This window comes from Thermobia domestica, chromosome 16 (genome assembly GCF_964235325.1).
Source record: "Thermobia domestica chromosome 16, izTheDome1.hap1.1, whole genome shotgun sequence".
Classification (NCBI taxonomy): Eukaryota; Metazoa; Arthropoda; class Insecta; order Zygentoma; family Lepismatidae; genus Thermobia; species Thermobia domestica.
The window spans coordinates 66,700,353-66,719,642 of record NC_137469.1 but is presented as its reverse complement, the minus strand read 5'-3'; the positions used below and the strand labels follow the sequence as shown (position 1 = coordinate 66,719,642).

The following is a 19,290-nucleotide window of genomic DNA, read 5'->3' as shown; positions in this document are numbered from 1 at the left end:
TCACAATGCAGAGTAAACACTGAAAAAATCAAGCCTCCATTCGGAATTAAGTCCGGAATTAGTTGTACTAAACCACTAGGTCACACTCAAACAAATAAAATCGTACAATTCAGAAATATTTACTTCTACATGAACTACTACTGTCTTGGAGAGTGCAATTGGAAAAGGAGTTCGACAGGGATGTTGTCTCTCGCCAATATTATTTAATATCTATCTAGAAGCGAGAGTGAAAAAGAGCCAACAAAATGAAGACGGTATTCCAATAGAAGGTACAATGATAAGGTGTATACGGTTTGCAGATGATATGGTGCTTGTTGCAGAATCTGAAGAGAAAATCAACAAGATGTTAGAAAACTTGAGGAAGGGCTGTGAAGAATATGAGGTGGAAATAAATGTTAGAAACACAAAAGCCATGGTGATTGGAACGAAGCAGTCGATGACAAATATAGAAGTAGGAGGGGAGAAAATAGTTTTCGATACCTGGGTAGTATTATTAGTAATGATATGAAATGTGAACGTGAAATAAAAGCAAGGATATGAATGGAGAAAGAAGCCTTTAGGAGGAAGAAAAGACTATTTTGTGGGACCCTGAATAAAGAGTTGAGAAAAGATTCATCATATGCTTCGTGTGTATTATTGTATTGTATGGCTCAGAAGTATGGACATTACGCAAAAGCGATGAGAAACGACTGGAAGCTTTCAAAATGTGCGTGTGGAGAAGAATAAAGCGAAATAGCTGGGTTGAGTGGAAAATGAATGAGAGGGTGTTAGAAATGGTAGGTGAGAAAAGAACAATTTTAGATATTATTAAGAAGAGGAAGACACATTGCATAAGAAGGAACTGTATCATGAGGAACGTGCTAGAGGGTATGATGGCAGGAAAGAGAGGGAGGGGACGAAGGAGACTACAATTAATGGACGATATCAAAACAAAAAAAACGAACATAAAGACAAAGAGGTTAGCGGAAGACCATGGAGCATGGAAGAGTCTCAGTTGCAGCAAGTGACCTGTCAATAATGGCAGAATACCTATGATGACGACGACTTATGTCTTTGTAAAGATAAATATTCAAAAATAGTTTATGTATTCTATTATATAAATTATTATTTACCTTGTAGATGTCCAGTGTAGCCTTTATAATGTCTTCGCTCATATTTTGTAGCTCCTTCTCAAATATCTGCAAATGTCCCTTAAGAATTGAATGGTAAATATGGAACAATGCTTCATCGGATGGAAAAGGCATATTAAACACGGCGAACTTAGACAGAAAGCGAGGATCTACTTCGTTTCTACCTCCACCTGCCTTTCCCATAGCTGCCAGGAAATCTGTCAAATAAAAAGAAAAGTTAAAGAACTTTTACAAATTGTTAATTAAAATTTCAAGATTTTTTTATATGACATCACATATTAAAATGGAAGGAGGTTGTTAGTGGTTAATTTGATAATCACCTAGCATACAAATTCTGAACTATTGACGCAACTAGAAGTCACGTTCAGTGGAGTAACCAGAACGCAGCAAAATATAAATGGAGAAACACGATTCTATATTAGCATGGTTAATAAGGACTGTTATTTATAACTACAGATGATAATTTTTCAAGATTGTTTTCTACTCGAATATGTCAATTACAGAAAATCTGTAAAATTGGAAGTAATCACATTTATAGATGTTAATGTCAATCAGGATTCCTTTCTGTCTCAAAAATTGACATCCTAATTAAGAAATGACTTTTTTAACAAAATTTCCTTTAAAAATTTAAAAAAAAAGAATGACTGGAGCATGATATAACTTGTTATTCAAATTCAGTATTAATATTTATAACTACGGAGGTTGATTCAGTTATATTATTGAGCCGAAGTCAATGTGCAACTGTACCACGCATGTGCAACTCATTGCCGTGAAATTGCCTCGCAGCAAGCAACAGTATCTCATTAATCACCTAGTAGAACAGTGTGGTCGGGCGTAGTCTGATGTTGCTGAAACTAAACAGCTTCTAAGAGGTGTTCATTTGGCCCTTTCCGCCGCTAAGTTCACGGAAAAGTGCATCGTAGAAATGTGTCAAGTGCGTATATTTTATAGGTCGTGTCATTGCGAATCATATTATATGAAAATAGGCGGCACCAGGTTCTTGGTCCACCACACCGATGCGAGCAGATAGAACCGTTTCCCAAAAGGGTTCATGACTGTGGTCGGTTTCTCGTAAGGGAAAACTGCGTTTCCGAAAGGTAAAGCGAAACTTCAAAATCAATGCTGAGTACTATCACTCATATTCTGACTGAAATGTACCAGCATGAAATCCCAGTATTGTACGGACAAGACGTGAATCAGATTGAACTGCACTAAGGCAAGGCATTCACTCACACAGCGAAAACATAGCTAAAATTCTACCACCGTAACTAGAATTGCGACAATTCCTTTCTCTGACATTCCTGTCGAGAGACTAGATGCCATCCCAATGAACTATTGTGCTTTTGGACTTCTCAAAGGGCGCCTGTTCCATCGACTAGTCCGCACCATCACCGTCCTGTGCAAAGCCTGTCAAAAGGAGTAGGATGCAATACCCATGGTCCAGCTGCAACGCAGGCTTCTACAGTGGAAATTACGATAACGGGCGATAGTCAGTAGAGGTGGCCTGCATATCCAAAACAACCGGTGGTGGAAACACGGCATTTCTTAGGTAAGCGGCAGATTCAAATTAGACTCAATATAAGTGAATCAACCTCTGTATAAATAGAAATTGAAGCTTTTCCCAGGCTAATTAATATACCTTCTTGCGTTTATGCAATTGTTATTTATTGTATTCAATAGTTGTTCTGTACATTATCCGTACTGATTGTTGCGCGCACGAGTCTTTGATCCGGTGTACACTATAAGTTAAAATCGCGCATAATTAATACCTGTAATTCTTTACATGTACTTTCTTCAGCTCCCACCAAGTGGGCTTTATGGCGAACAAACACCGTATGCGTGGGTTTTCTCGGAGTTTTCCCGTTTCCTCCCACTTTCGTCATTCCATCATTATCACCGTTTCCATTAGTCTCGATGCATAATCATGGGACATTAAACTAAACTAAACTTTTTTTAAAAAACAGTTTGAACACCAACTAACTTGCGATTACATAACTATTAATACTCAAATCTAAATATGGTTACGGCTCTTGTCTTAATAATAAGCAGCAAACTACATTTATTTCATTACCATCATTATCCATTTTCAAATAATGAAACTGAACAATGCACTTTTTAAGCAGTAATTAAATCGTCACAACAGTTTTAAATCTGCAAATTGCCTGACTAAACATGTCTAGTAGCGTCAGACAGTGCAATTAGCGACAACTACTAACATGAGTGTTTACTATTAGGAATTTGCGTGACATAACTGATATATTTGTCTTTAATAAATAGGAGATTTTCATTAACTTTGTGCATGAAGTTGACATACACAAGTGGGCCAGAAGTCCCGCATCATAGACAGATCACAACAACTGTTAGGTTTCTTTATCTTGTCTTTCTTTTCTTATTACACGTGATTACGGTGACTAATTATTGCACAAATGTTTAGTCTTATTTCATTGTCCTGCTTCAAGACTTATTTCATTGATTATTAGGACAAAGAATTGTCAGTTACGTTGGAATCAAGGGAACAATTCAGATCCTAACGTTATTGATTTCCTTCGAACAATTATTGGAATGCGCCTTGTTAGGAAATTAGAAAGTCTAAAAACATGCACTTTAATTATCTTTTTTCTTTTTTTTTTTTTTTTTCATTTTAACATTTAGGTGAATAATTTATATATACAGAGTGGTCGGGAAGTAACTCCCTATTTTGAATTGTGAATTTGTATTGATATTATGTGTAGATAGCAATAAAAGTTATCTTGTTTTATAGACTAAAGTATGCCACTTTTTCCTATTTTTTCCAGATCCTGTGAAATTTTTGTTATTCCTTTAAAGCCACAGAGATGACAGAAAGGTTAAGTATTGAGAAGAGAGACAAAATTGCAGCAAGATTTGAGGTGTAGAAGTCAATAATTGAGGTTCAACGGTGGTGAAGGGGTCAACATGAGAGGCAAGCTTTTCTGGATGCAAAAACAATTAAAACTTACCACAAAAAATTAATGACTACCGGAAGTATCGTGGACATTAAGAAATCAGGTAGGCCCTCGACTTCGGTATCAGAGGAAACGGTGGCCACAATGAAGGAGATATTCGAGCGAAGCCCTTCAAAATCAACAAAGTAGGCTGCAAGAGAGAATGGCATTACACGCTATTCTGTGCGTGCAATTCTCCACAAAGAGTTACGTTACAAACCACGGAACCCTCACTGTGTCCAAAAGTTGTATCGAGATGACTGCGATAGGCATGATGAATTTTGTGAATGATGCTCGCAGGCCATGAAGATCATCCACATCTCTTTGAAGAAAGTCTGTGGAGCGATGACGCTGTGTTTCATGTAGGGGGTTCGTTAATCGTCATAACAGCCATTATTGAGTAGAAGGTGATCTTAAAAAGGTCGTTGAAAAAATGCAGGGCAAGCCGAAAGTGACAGTGTGGGTGGATTAACTTCTTCCCGCATTATTCAACCCTATCTGTTGAGAGACAATATGAGCGCTGAAAGATACCTGGAAGTATTAGAAAATTTTGTATGTCCCACAATTTCTGAATGGAACAGTCACATGAACGGTTATTTATGAAAGATAGAGCTACTCCTCATTACGTCTTGCCTGTAAGACAATGGCTTGATGAACGCTTCGCAGGACGCTGAATAGATCGCTGGCGTCCCAAAAAATAACCCGAAGAAATCCAGATCTCACTCCATGCAATTTCTTCTTATGGGGGTGGGCTAAGGAAGCAGTGAATTGCAGCAAACTACAAACTTTTGGAGAACTTGAGAATAAATCCGTAAGATCATAAGTAGTGTTCCTGCTAAACTCTTGAGGAAGGTCGTAGCAAACGTACTGTTCATTTGAAACAGTGTCTAGAAAATACTGGAGCACATATTGAGTTGTAACTTTTGGAAAGATAATGGTATTTAATAAACTATATGTGCGCAAACAATTGAGTTTATACCTACAAAATTTAAGAGGGAAAAGATATTAAAAATAGGAATTACTTTCCCCTCACCCTGTATATAATTTGCAGATTATAGAAAAGAAATTATATTTTAACACAGGTAAGGTCTGACATATTTTTGTTAAAATTAAGAACCACTTACCTTTTACATATTAGCCAAGGAATTCTAATCGAATGACTATTTCGGATGTTAATAGTATGTATAAAAAGATTGTTTAATTCACGTACATATAAGCTCAAGAATTCTAATCAAATGATTGAGTTGGATGTAAATAGTATGTGTAAAAAGTTACGTGTAAGATTATTTTATTTATATATAACCGTTATCTCCAAAGTTTTAAGCTAGTGTATCTAGGTGATCACCAATAGTTAACAAAAAGTGACAGTTTTCTTTGATAAACACTAAACTGAGTATCATGTTAAAAGAAAGAAAAAAAAAAAGTATGAATCCTCCGTGTCTGTCGGCGGATGGCAGAAGGATTGGTTGCCGAAATTATGCCAGAAAGTCAATCATCCGATTAGGATTCCCAAGCTACATAAACGAAGGTTAGTGATTGTGAATCTTAAAAATAAAGATAAAAGGGGGTAGTTCAGAAATAACATACCGACATCTTTTAATTTCTTCCAATTAAGATCCTTTCCTCTATCGTACATGCCGCCCAGTTCAAAAAGCAACTTCAACAATGCAATTGGCTGTTGCGTACCATATGTGTCAACCTGAAATTTATTTAGGAAATACAATACAACATAGCGTCATTGTGGTGTGACCTACAGAACACACAAATAGTTTGTAAAAAAAAAAAAAAAAAAAAAAAAAAAAAAAAAAAAAAAAAAAATAACCGCATTACATACACCATTCTTGGTAATTATAAGTTAACTTTATAATTCGATGTTAAATACATACGCTTATGAAACAAACACACAAAAGTTTTCCTTAGCTCTTGCTCTCTCTCTCTCTCTCTCTACGGTATTGAACCGGATATACTTGTATTATAGTCGCAGGCTAGCCCTTTAGACTTTGAAAGAAAGAAATTTATTTCATACCATGCACGACTGTATTATCTGTATCTCCCCTGTAACAGTGCCGTCCCGTTGTGTGACTCGCCAAGATCATTCAGACGTATATTGCAAATGGACTATGTTATAGTGCGATTTGGTTGACATCTAAAATTTGCTATTAATATATTTTCAGTACACTTCCACTGTGTATTCAAATCAATCTGAGTGTACCATAGAGTTTTGAATACGAAGTGATAAAAACCAGAAGAGAAGAAGGTGTAATAAGAACTAGAATGTAAATCTTAAAAAGAATTTTTAATTCGTAAATTTACCGTTATATAATATTTTCGGTTGGGAACTTCTATTTTTGCATTAAAATCATCTTTTAAAAAATTAGGTTCGTATTATATTTGAGGTCGTACCATATTCAGACCAAACGGTATATCACATGCTTACGGGCTAAATTATACATTATTATTATTATTATTATTATTATTATTATTATTATTATTATTATTATTATTATTATTATTATTATTATTATTATTATTATTATTATTATTATTATTTAATAATAATAATAATAATAATAATAATAATAATAATAATAAAACGAGATACTACATAATTCCAAATTTAGAAGATGCCTCAATATACAGGGCTTGTAATTAAGAGTCTTCACCACAGCAAAATTAAACTACTTCAAATTTTAGAGTTTTTCTGTAATATCTTCAAAACAAATAAAAATAATCAAAAAGAAAACACGTAGTGTACTGGACAACATGATTTTGCATGTGCTACCTTTACTACATCTCACCTATCTGCTTTTGGTCTACCGCTATTTACAGAACCCGCAAAAAATGCCAAATCTATCGACAGCTGGAAACGAAAACAGATAGATGAGTTGTGATAACGGTATCACATGCAAAATAACATTGTCTAGTGCACTACGTCTTTACTTTTCAAATATTTTTACTGGTTTTGAAGATATTATAGAAAAACTCTAAAATTAGCGGTAGTTTAATTTATCTGTGGTGAAGACTCTTAATCCGTTAGAAAGTTAACGATTAAATTCATTAGTTAAAAGTTTATTAATTTTTTTAATTTAGTCAAATGAATTTTGCAGGCGTTAATTTTAATTAATAACGCTGGTTTACGCCCATTTTGCTGACTGGATGCTGATAGTCATTTGTTACTAATTCGAGGATGTAAGTCCAAGATTGTAATCCGTTTTCCTCGATCACGTGAAGTTTCTTAGCAAAACGGAAATTTATCTAAGCCGCATGTTACAACAGACAATATTTTTCCTCTCTTTCTCTCACTACGTTTCATTCCTCTTCTTCTTCGGTTCTAAATGCAAGTGAATAACAAAAACAATTTCATGGTTCTGCGCTCTATGATTTCGAAAATGGTGCAAAAAAAATCCTTTGGAAAATCCGGTCTAATCTGGAGTCTAGGAAGACGGAGAACATTTACAAAAAATTTCAAGGTTCTATACCTGACAGTGTTTGCCCACTACAAAGGTAACTTGGCGAGAGTGGGGATCGAACCAAAGACCCATGTACCAGAGGTGAACGCTCTATCACTGAGCCAGCGCGGCCCCCAAAAAAACCCGTCCATCTGCAGCTTAAGATGAAAGGAGAATACTTTCATAAAATTTCAGTACTTCTTATCTAATAGTTTCGAAGATCTGGAGAACGGTAAAAATAAATAAATAAATAAATAAATAATAATAGCAATAACAATATTGCTAACCCCTATTTCACCTTAGGGGTAGTATTTCGCAAAATCTCGTCTTATCTACAGCCTAGGAGAACACTGAATCGAAATGTCAAGTTTCTATGGGTAATAGTTTCGGAGATATGTTGAGTGAATCATTGAGTAACCCAGTGGATTTACCAAACGTAACATTGTTCCTTCTTGGAAGCTTGAAGAAAGAAGGAATAGATGAAACGGGAGTATACATTTATGGGAAGTATTTGAACACTTCTAATCCCCTCAGGATACGTATTACAAATCCATGATAAAAATTATAAAAATTCGTAATGTCATCACCTTTTCTTCGCCCATTTCTCATCCCATGTCGATGGGGAATGAATTTAGGCTTAAACGGCACCGGGAGTGTCATTATTCATGTCAGCGATTCCGAAAACTATGGATTGGACACTAACATCGTTCATTTTCGAATATTCTTACATGTCACATATGGAACACACATGAATCTTAGGTCAATAGTTGTGATTAAATTCGGGCCGCGGTGGCTCAGTGGTAGAGCGTTCACCTCTGGTGCTAGGGGTCTCGGGTTCAAACCCTGCTCCCGCCAAGTGAACTTTGTGGTGGACAAACACCGTGTGCGTGGGTTTTCTCGGGGTTCTCCCGTTTCCTCCCACTTTCTTCATTCCACCATTTCATTCATTACTCATCATCACCGTCTCCTTTAGTCTAACCGGCATAACCGTGGGACGTAAAACTCAAAATTTCATATCATTTTCATTTTGTGATTAAATTCGAAAAATTTTGAAGTGATACATAAAAAGCAACTACATAAGAATAATCAGCAAACTGATTTATATAAAATCAGGTAAAATTCCTAGGTCAGCACAAAATAGTTTTCATATGCAGACCAGTGAATCATTAATAAGTTCCTAAAGACTTAAAAAAAGTATTTTTTTTTTCTCGAAAGTCATGTGAAATATATATTCTGCAAGGAATTTCTGTGCATATATTCTAAAAACTCTGTCCTCATAGAACTAACAGATGCACAAAAATATGAATAAATAATGTACATAATTTTCATTATTTTCTTCAATCTTATGACATTTAAATTTTATTTTATTATTAATCAGTTTTGTTTGAAAACAGTAACTTTTCATAATAATCGATTAACTTATCCATGCACTTAATGTGGCCCATTAAATTTTAAATTAACTTTTATATCTCAAGATAATTTTCATTGCATAACAGTGAAAACTGTCATATTTAATTTTAATGTTAATTGATTAATTTTGAAGTTAATTTCAATTTTAAATTATTTTCTTCTAACTTAATTGAATTTATGTTAGAAATTTCTTGTTTTCTGTACTTTAAGTTTATACAGGGTGTATCGAAAAAAAAAACTTTACAACTTTGAAAAAACATATTGATTTATTCATTTATCTTACATACACGGTTTTCGTGTCATTTTGTAGTAAAATACACTAAGTTTTGACTCACGTAGTACACTAGTTCAGAAACAAGCCACCGTACGCGCTAGCGGCAGCTGCAGCAAAGATGGCTACCTTTACTAGTCTCGAGCGTGCTAGCTGTGTGTTTTGGTTTGAAGAATCCGAGTCTGCGACAACTGTGCAACGTAATTTCCGTACAAAGTATGATAAAAATCCTCCCAGTAGGCCTACTATTTATCGGTGGCATAAGTGTTTCATTGAAACTGAATATTCGGTAATACACAACAAATCTTCATGTCGTCCTCGTACGTCTGAAGACGTTGTAGATTAAGTGCAATTTCAGATGGGGCATATCCCGCATCACCAATGGAAGCCACGTTAAACCTCTTTAGGTATAAGGTGAAAAAAAAAAAACTTGATGTATTTTGCTACAAAATGACACCAAAACCATGTCTGTAAGCTAAATAAATAAGTAAATATGAGTTTTCAAATTTGTAAAGTCCTTTGTTGATACACCCTGTATTTTAATCCGTCAAATTTTTCATTAGCTTTTTCCAACAACATAAATATATATCACCTAAGAAATGCGTTTAAAACAGTACTTAAAATATTCAGTGAAATATTTTTAATGTTATAGAGTACATACATATTGTAGTAGATTTTCTGTTGTATTCCTGACTATGTAGAATGAAACATATGACATCATATTATTAAATGTTAAAGATTCCACTTCTACGCAAATTCTATAATTAAAGAATATTTTGCTCAACTTAATATTGGGTAATTCTTATTTTTCTTGACGATACTTCAGTTAAGTTTACTACGACGGTGAGTGAGAAAGTAATACCTCCAAGGTGATAACTTTTTACTTGTGTTTGACAGATAGCATCGACACAGAAAGCATGCAGTGTCAGCTACAAGTGTGGCATCATTTTCAACATAGGCCCAACTATGGGCAACACACTTGCGCCAACGTGAAATAAGGTTTTTCATGTCGTCGGTGAAGAATTGTGATGGCTGCTGGTGACACCATTGCCGAACTGCTGCTTCCTCCTCCGCGTCACAACTGTAGCTTGGCTCTTAAGGTGATCCTTAAGTTTGGGGGAGAGCCAAAAGTCGCAGGGCGCAAGATCGGGACCATAGGTAGGATGAGGCAGAATGTCAACAACACTTTGCCAGCAGATGGGACAACTTTGATTTTTTTTGGCGGAGGAGAGGACATGTGGCTTATTCCATCGACGGACGCTTCGTTTCCGGATCGTAATGGTGTATCCACAACTCGTCGTCGGCGATGAATGTTGCTGGGCGCACAATCTTCCGCAGTCAGAAATTCAATGGCAATCCACTGTTTCAAGCGGACGACACCACTGGATGCCATGGATTGCTCCATTACTCTGGTACAACAAGAGATAGGATGTGAAACAAGGGACATTCTATAGCTTAAACATCAGTGAATTAATGATAAACAGTTCAGAATGTTTGCAGTACTATTGGCCAAATAGTGGGTTTGGAGGCATTACTTTCTGAATCACCCTCGTAGTCAGAGTAGACTAATGAAAGTTGAAGCCTAGCCAACTAAATATCGTCAAGAAAGAAGAAGAAACGCAACACTAAGATGAGCAAAGTATCCTTTATGATATAATTATTTTGAATGCAATATTATTGTCTGCTCATTGCTTGGATTGTTAATTCTTAATATCCTGCGATGTTCTTGTCTTCATGCAAAACAAAGTAACAAAGATTACATAGGTGTGGATACATCCACCTAACTATAAGGAATATTATCTGTGTTTCAAACACTTCATATTATGAAATACGTTTACTTTACCTGTGGCATATTCATATCGTCGATAAAAACAAGTAGTTTCTTTCCTGGTGTAGGACCATAAGTATCCTTCGTTCTTTTTTCTACATTTGACTCAAGATTCCTTTGGATATCCATTGACGTGGTTCGGGATGAGAAGTTGACATTTAGCACAATCTGCAGAAACAACCAAAACAAAAGTAATTTTCTATTTTAAACAAAAAAAAAAAAAAAAAAGGCACTTTAACAAGAAATCTAATATACTATAACAAGCATGTTGCTCAGACTCGTAGACAAGGAGGGAATAGAGCGGGCTGTGACCGCCTTAAATTATTTCTTATCTTCCTATTTCTTATCTAAAATAGGATGTTATAGAGGTTTTAAAATCAAAGCAAAACTAAATATGAAATTCTTTCAGTTTATTTACTAAATTCAGTGGGTAAAATTGATGCATTTAACTGCATTCAACTCGATAGACGCACCAAAATCTTCCAGTGGCCTTTTTACATTCTAAGAATTTCAAACTCGAGTACCATATTATTGCACCGTGGCAAGTATCACCAAGGCGTGGGACCAGATATACTTTCAAAGAATAGTTGCCTCAAGGTACAAGGTCTCAAGAACGTTAATTGCGAACATAAAGAAACAGTAGAGAAGGTCTGTAGTAAGGGGCTTGGAAGAAGGGACTTAGCGCCCCTAGCGGCCATCTTCAACCCCTCTGAAATTTTCAGTTGTTTGTTTAGATAAATATACATGTTCAAAAAATAAGGAATTCAGAATGTAAGATGAAAAACATTTACAGATCCCATAAATAATAAATAAATTAATAGTTTTGTAGTGTTCCTTGATGTTACTCATTCACCTCTCGGTATTAATTTCTGCCTTCACTACGAAATCGAGCTGGCTGCGGGTCTCATGTTACTTGTAACCGGATATAGGAGTGATACTATGTAATTCGTCGTGTTTATTTTCTTCATCACTAGACGACAATTAAGATGTACTGCTCATAAGGGACGTATGCGAACCGTGACAGTTAAATACTTATGAAAATTGGTACCCGACTAACTGTGGATCGCTAATAATCGTGGTGATAGCCACTCAGTGAGGAAATGCCTTGTTTACCCAATGCATAATACATATACCAAGCAGTGATCGGGTGAGACTGTGCTGAGTTATACCCCAGAAACGCCGAAAAAATGTAAAAAACGAAAAATGTGTGCAGATTACCTGATGTCTACGGGAGGGGAACACGTGACCAAGAACATGGCAGCAGTGTCATACAAGCAGTATTGCCATCCCAACACAAACTTATAATTTCTCAAATAGAACGTATATCATTTTATGAAATTAAACCAATTATCATAAAGCGTGAAAGAAAATAAGCAAAAGGTGAGTTATCAGTGTTGCCAAATAAAGGAGATATGAGGCTCTAAAATTGAGAAATTATGGGGTCCGTACGATCAAGCGAACAAATGTACAAGACTGCAGAAGAAACAAATGTACAATAAGGAGTATATCAACAAAATTGGTGCACGTATGTCGGAATTATGCGTGATTATAATAATTATGGTATAAACACTATCAGCCTTTGACAAGTTTCATGATCTAGCTCGGAAGATATGGTTAGGTCCTCATTAAATTTATGTGGAACAACCGGAAGAGAATACTTTCTCAAACAGAACAAAACAAAAGAAAAAGAAAGAATCATTAAAATCGATGCACCTGTATCGAATACTTATGTTTGAATATACGCGTAACACATAAATGGGTTGAATTGAGAACCTCGTCCTTTTTTTTGAAGTCTATTAAAAAGACGTATGTATCTCACGTCAGAAGGTCAGAGATGCCCACACACTGTCTACATTAAGGGATTCAAGATGCCATAGCTCAACTGATTTCAGGGTTAAGAACCTAACCACAAATCATGTCACAACACACCTTGATATAAGTTAATGTATATGTTGCCTTATTATTCTATCTTGTTGTATTGCATGGTCTCTAAGTCCCAAATAACATTATTGCTTCAAAGTTGCCTTCATTATCAAGAAAGACTACTTTGTTTCCCTGACATTAAAGAACTTTTCAACAATTTCCTTGACATTAAAAAACTTTTCAATAATTTTCGTGGCTTTCTCTGATAAAAATTAAATTCTCTGACTTTCCCTGATTTTTCCCAGTTTGTGGGAACTCTGAATATTAGTAAAACATAACACGAAATTCTAAAAGGAAAAAAATCTTAGAGCATACTAACTGTTCCAATCTCACGAACAAAAATAAGAATACGGTGAATAAAGACCGTATTATTCATCAAAACCCGTTTAAGGTTATTAGGCAGCCCTAAACGCTCTCTAAGGTCTGAGTATTCTGGATATTCGACAAGAATGTGCCTAATACTCAGCAGAACGATACACTTTTTTCACAATGTGAACGGTTTGCGCAACACAATAAATAAAAATGTATGATATGAGAGAGCCCGATATGCAAGCGAGTCAGAATCACTTCATCTCGGCAATGAGTACGCGACGACATCTGGGAATTGGGCAAAATAGGTTTTACTGCGTGAATACTTCTGTTGGCCTAGTTACGATCCGATTGCCAGTAAAACCGCATTCACTAAAAGAATCCATGGCCACGAGATCGCTGAAGTATATAACTTACTAGACTCAAAGTTACCATGTAAATATATTCTTTAGTTGGTACCTATAACTTTTTTTTTTTTTTTTTTTTTTTTTTTTTTTACAAAATTAGTAACATTTTAAATGTAAAAACTGAAAATAGATCTCAAAACTCTAAACAAATAATCGACTTTTTTTTTTTTGTTATCTTAAATATTTAACATAAACACCTCAAATAAACATGACTTTTCACGTTGAATTGATCATTTTTTTTTTCAATCCGCTCAATACACTTACGTATTAATCTGTGACATTTAATTTAGTGTAAAACATTTCACTTATACCACAATCTACAAATTTCACATTATTAACCCATACATCATCATCTATACAAGAATTTAGTTTATGCACGATATAAAATATTTAAAAAAAAAAGTAATTTAATAAACTAATAGAACTTACGAAAAGATTCGGATCTAATTCTCTCAAGAAGTTCGCAATGGTAGCTGTTTTAGATGTGCCAGTCTCTCCCACAAGAATAACAGGACGTTTCAGCTGAAGAAAATACACAATTAATTAATACGTATAATATTAGATCGTAACTTGCAAGATTGATTGATTAAATGAAAAATAACGCTCAGAAAATTCTAAGTATCATTCTAATTACAGATTTCTTTGATTCCTGAATTTTTTCTAGACTTCCAAGCTTTCGACTCTCTCCTGGAGTCTTAGTCACAGACAGTGGTGAATCTAGGCCGGACCGGGGGAGCCTAATCATCACAGTTTTTAGGGCGATAAGTATGATTTAAGCTATTATTTGTGTATTTTCCAAAGTTTATAGTGACCTCATCATATACCTATCATAGTCTGGGTTCTGGCTGCCCCCCTCCCCTAGTTTTTACCATCTAGATCCGCCCCTGGTCACGGAGGATAAAAACAAGAAGAAAAAGAACAGAAACATCAAGGAATAAAAATGGAACGGACTTACTAAGAGAAGAGCTGTGTTGTATGGAAACATGTCAAATACGTCAATAATTTCCAAATGAAATTGATGCAAACTAAAATATGGGGGAGTCAATTTGAATGCCTTGTTCCTTGTTGGAAGGTTGCCAACTCATGTAGTTATTTTTATTATCATGCCAATGCTGTGAAAATTTTGTAATCACCACCCTCCATTCATCACACAACCACCCCTTGTTTAAATTTAATTTCTTTTTTTTAAATGAATAAATTTTCTAAAACCAGTCTCTCTACTTCATTTCTAGCTCGAAATAAAATTTTTGCATCTACTATCCTGTGTTGTGTTTTTATTAAATGTATCGATAAACTTGACATCGGATTTTCCGCTTTTGAATATCTAATATGCTCCTGTACTCGAACTTTTAGATTTCTTTTCGTTCTACCTATGTAACTCCCATGGTAACTGCATTTTATTTCATAAATGTCCGATTTCTCATTGGGATCCGTGTAATAACTCTTAAATTGGGTAATATTCTTTTTCGAAGTTTTGGAGAGTTTTAAGACTGCACGAAAAGCGTATTGTCTATAAATCATATTTAATGCAATTGTCAATCTGGAAAAAATAGACAACCCAAACCATTTTTTATCTTCCATGTCGGTTTTAGGTTTATCGAAACTTAAATTCCTTTTAACCTCACTTAACCAATTATCTAATAATGAAGCTGGGTATCCATTCAAACTACCTAGCTTCATCAGGTATTCAATCGCTGTCTGTAAATCTGTTTTTAAGGAAGTAAGACGCATGGCAGGTTTAAGATTCATTGTTGAGAAAGAGAAGGACGAGTCTTACGTATTTAGACCTCAATATAAGAAAATATAACAATAAATTCATTATGAGTATCAACCACAAGCCCACAGCCAGTACACAGTACATACATTATAAATCTGCACCTTCAGCAGATACCAAAGCAAACATTTGGAAAAATTTCTTTTTGTGTGCCATACTTCTTACTTCCGAATAATCGAGAGTTTGCTGTACTTTAAAATAACAAATATAGAAAGTACAAAATAAATAATATACCATGACATACCTTAATATTTAAAATTTGTAATAACCAAGTTGTTCTTACAGTATCCACTGTAGGAACTAAGATCTTATCAAATGTCATCGTTCTATCATGAATGTATTTTGGAACAAGCGAATCCCAGGATTTCCATGTGTTCGTTGGAAGGTCATAATAATAGTCATACAAGGTTTTGTGTTGAGAAGGAAGTTTCCCTAAAACAACATAAAAATTTTCATTGCACGTAAGAATACAAAAGCAAATGCATTAAGATGCATTTACACAGCATGTCAAAAAAAGTAACAGAACTTTCTGTCTTTACAGATAACCACTCGCTCCATTCATTGAAGCAACTCATCATCAGAAAGCTGAATATTTGCTAAAGAAAAGGATACCATAATCATGAGAACCTATTAACGGAGTGTCAAGTTATAGTAAGAAAAATGAGTGTATCTGGTGTCACCTCGTCACAAAAACACGACGGAGCAAAGAGCCAATATTAGATTTTGTTTCAAGCTAGGTAAAACATTTACACAAACATTGGAAATGACGAAACATGTGTATGGTGATGAATGCTTATCTCATATACGTGTGTTCGAGTCGTATACGCGATTCCGGGACGGTCGTGAGTCCTTGGAAACAGAAGCGTCATTTCAGACTTCGCTTGAGGGAGGCAAGAGCCACCACATAAGACTTTCATGTTTTGTACTAGAATATTAGTAGACAATCGATTAAAGTATATGTATTCCTCAAACTCTTGGGGGGGGGGGGCAATTGCCCCTCCTGCTTCCCTAAATGACGCCCCTGTTTGGAAAACGACCCAAACCCAGGCAGGCCGAAAAACAAAAATCGCGATGAGTTGGTGGAACAAGTGGGTGAAATGATCGCCAGCTATGTGAATTCGAGTGTGAAATGGATGGCGAAGGAATTAAATACGACGAAAGACATGATTCATGAAATTTTGACAAAGGATTTAAAGAAACGGAAAGTCGGTGCTCGATTTATTCCGCATACCTTAACTAACGACTAAAAACTTCCTCGCGTTGAACATTGCAAGGACCTGATTAAAACAGCCAGACGGAACGGAACACTCCTGGAATCGATTGTAACTGGTGATTATACTTAGTGCTTCAACTACGACCCGCAAACAAAACGCCAAAGTGCTATATGGAAGCCCCAGATTCTCCGAAAGCGAAAAATCATTTTCAAAGGTCACGTGAGAAGAGAATGTTGATTTGTTTTTGATTCCAAAGGTCTCTCATACACGTATGTTCCGAGTAGTATACGCGATTCCGGGACGGTCGTGAGTCCTTGGAAAACGACCCAAAGCCAGGCAGACCGAAAAACAAAAATCGCGATACTTCACGAGTTCGTTCCACAGGGTCAAATTGTTAATGGTGAATATTATCTGAGTGTAATGGAGCGTTTGTGGAAGCGAATCGTTCGTATAAGGCCCGAGAATCGAGCGCCAGGCAGTTGGTCTTATAACGAACCAAATTTTAGATTTGTTCCATTACAGAAAAATAAACTCTGACATCTCTTTAAGCAGCTCCGTCACGGAGAAATAAGGAAAATGTTCAATTTAGTATCTTATGTCAGAGATTCTTTACGCTAAGAAATATCATAAAATGGCCTTTTGTTTAATGTAAAATTTTAAATATTTGTACCATACTATATTGTATCTATACGATTTATTAATTATTATAATTGAACGTGTGTAATCTACTGAATATTCACAAAATATGTCTTATAAAATTTATATCGTTAATTAGAATGATTTCATATGCACAATATGTTAAATACGTATTGATTTCAATAGAATGTAAATCGGAAATCTAATTAACGTTAACAAGAAGAAAAAAGTATAAAAATTATCGTCGTTGAATATGTAATGTTCTTAAAAAATACATAGTTACGGAGTGTCGGGCACTGTTTAAGTGATTTGTTGATTTTATAGATAATACAACTACATTGTAAGTTATTTAGAAACCATTAAACCTTTTCCTATAACAATTTTCAAGTTGTTGTGGAGAATTTTTAAGTATAATTTTGCAATGTGTACGATAACGAATATGTACGAGTAAAATAAGTTCAGGGTGCCCCAATTGCTTCAGGGTGCCCCAATTGCTTCAGTCTCTCCATACAATATGCTGTTACCCATCCTTATATCATTTCTAAATTTCTGAATAATTTATTGATAAAATGATCGATTGATAGTTAAATCACCTTAAATTCCGTTATGATGACCATGGCTGATGAATATTATAGTAATGTCTTGTTCAGAACTGAGTATGGGATATATTCTTGAAAAGTCAGCATCTATAGATAACCAGGTCAATTTATAATTATATAATCACGGTGATGCCATGGCAGGAAACCGCCTTGTAGATAAGTAGTTCGAGCGAAGTAAAATGCCGAACCTGTTATATATAAATACTGGTGCGTTGAGTCCTGCGTTGGTAATCACGCCTGTGGTTCTAAGGAATAGTTGTTGCCTGTGTTGTCAGTATTAAATTCAAGATGCTTTAATGTTGTGTGATATTTCTCATATGCTCTGGTCTATATTTTATATATAGTCGTCGTCAGTTTCTTGTGAGGTTATTCGTTCCTTCAAAGTATATATATATATAACTACTGAAATTAGGTTAATCACAATCGATTCTATATAAGCACCAAAAGAAGGAAAGAGAGTACTAAACCAAAGATCACCTTCTACATTCAGGAAACCACATCAGAAGGATCTGGAAAGCGACATCCTGAACCTTAAAATAATCTACAGTTGCATAATTGTTTGAAGAAGAGGAAAATGGCGATGTGTGTGTGTGTGGCTGTAACAGTCTTTATGGCACGACAATGCACCATGTCACAGAACCGTCGCAGTTCGTGACTTTTTGGCTTAAAAAAAAAAAAAAAAAAAAAAAAAATCTGTGTGCTTCCACATCTTCCGTATTTGCCTGGTTTATTGCCGTGTGACTATTTTCTATTTACAAAATTAAAATTGGCCATGAAAGGAACATTTTATGACAATGTTACACACGTTCAGTCTGCCATGACAAATGTCATTGAGACGATTCTGAAAAAGGACATTAAAAACTCTATGCTAGCATTTGTTGAACGTGCCAAGCGGTGTATTGATGTGGAAGGAATTTATTTTGAATAAAAAGACCTTCAGTTGGTAAAATACCTATTTCGTTTTGTTTAATTTAAAAAGTTCCGTTATTTTTCCGATTCACTGCGTACAGCTCCTAGAATAGAAAAGATCGTTAGGTAGCAAGATTCCTTTTTCTTGTTTTTTTTTTTTCTTTGTGTTGCGTAGGTTTTGTTTTTGATATCTATATACGTATTCTGTGAACTTGAGACTTGCCGGTAACTAAATTATTTCATACATTTGCTACATTTCACAAAACCATCTATAATCGGAATTCAGTTTTTGTCCAGATTTCCTGCTAACTCTATCTTCAGGCAATATGACAACAAGATAACTACAAAGCTATCGGCAAGATAACTACAAAGTCTAATCGGATTCCAGTTCTTGTCTAGTCTTACTGGTACTCAGGCCTGTATTTAAATTTTGTGCGCCTTTGCTCTAAATAATTTGCCGCCCCCCTC

At 35.2% G+C, this 19,290-nt stretch overlaps 1 protein-coding gene across 5 annotated transcripts in view; it reads right to left on the bottom strand.

The window, feature by feature from the left end:
• Positions 1-19,290, bottom strand: part of Dhc98D (Dynein heavy chain at 89D) — a 608,487-nt gene that overhangs the window by 277,435 nt on the left and 311,762 nt on the right. For all 5 annotated transcript variants that reach the window (XM_081742517.1, XM_081742516.1, XM_081742518.1 and 2 more), the window contains exons 44-48: positions 15,709-15,896; positions 14,120-14,212; positions 11,067-11,219; positions 5,681-5,792; positions 1,113-1,327 (exon numbers count right to left, since the gene is read on the bottom strand). In XM_081742517.1, coding sequence (XP_081598643.1) covers positions 1,113-1,327; positions 5,681-5,792; positions 11,067-11,219; positions 14,120-14,212; positions 15,709-15,896 — 761 coding nt within the window. The remainder of the gene's footprint in view (positions 1-1,112; positions 1,328-5,680; positions 5,793-11,066; positions 11,220-14,119; positions 14,213-15,708; positions 15,897-19,290) is intronic.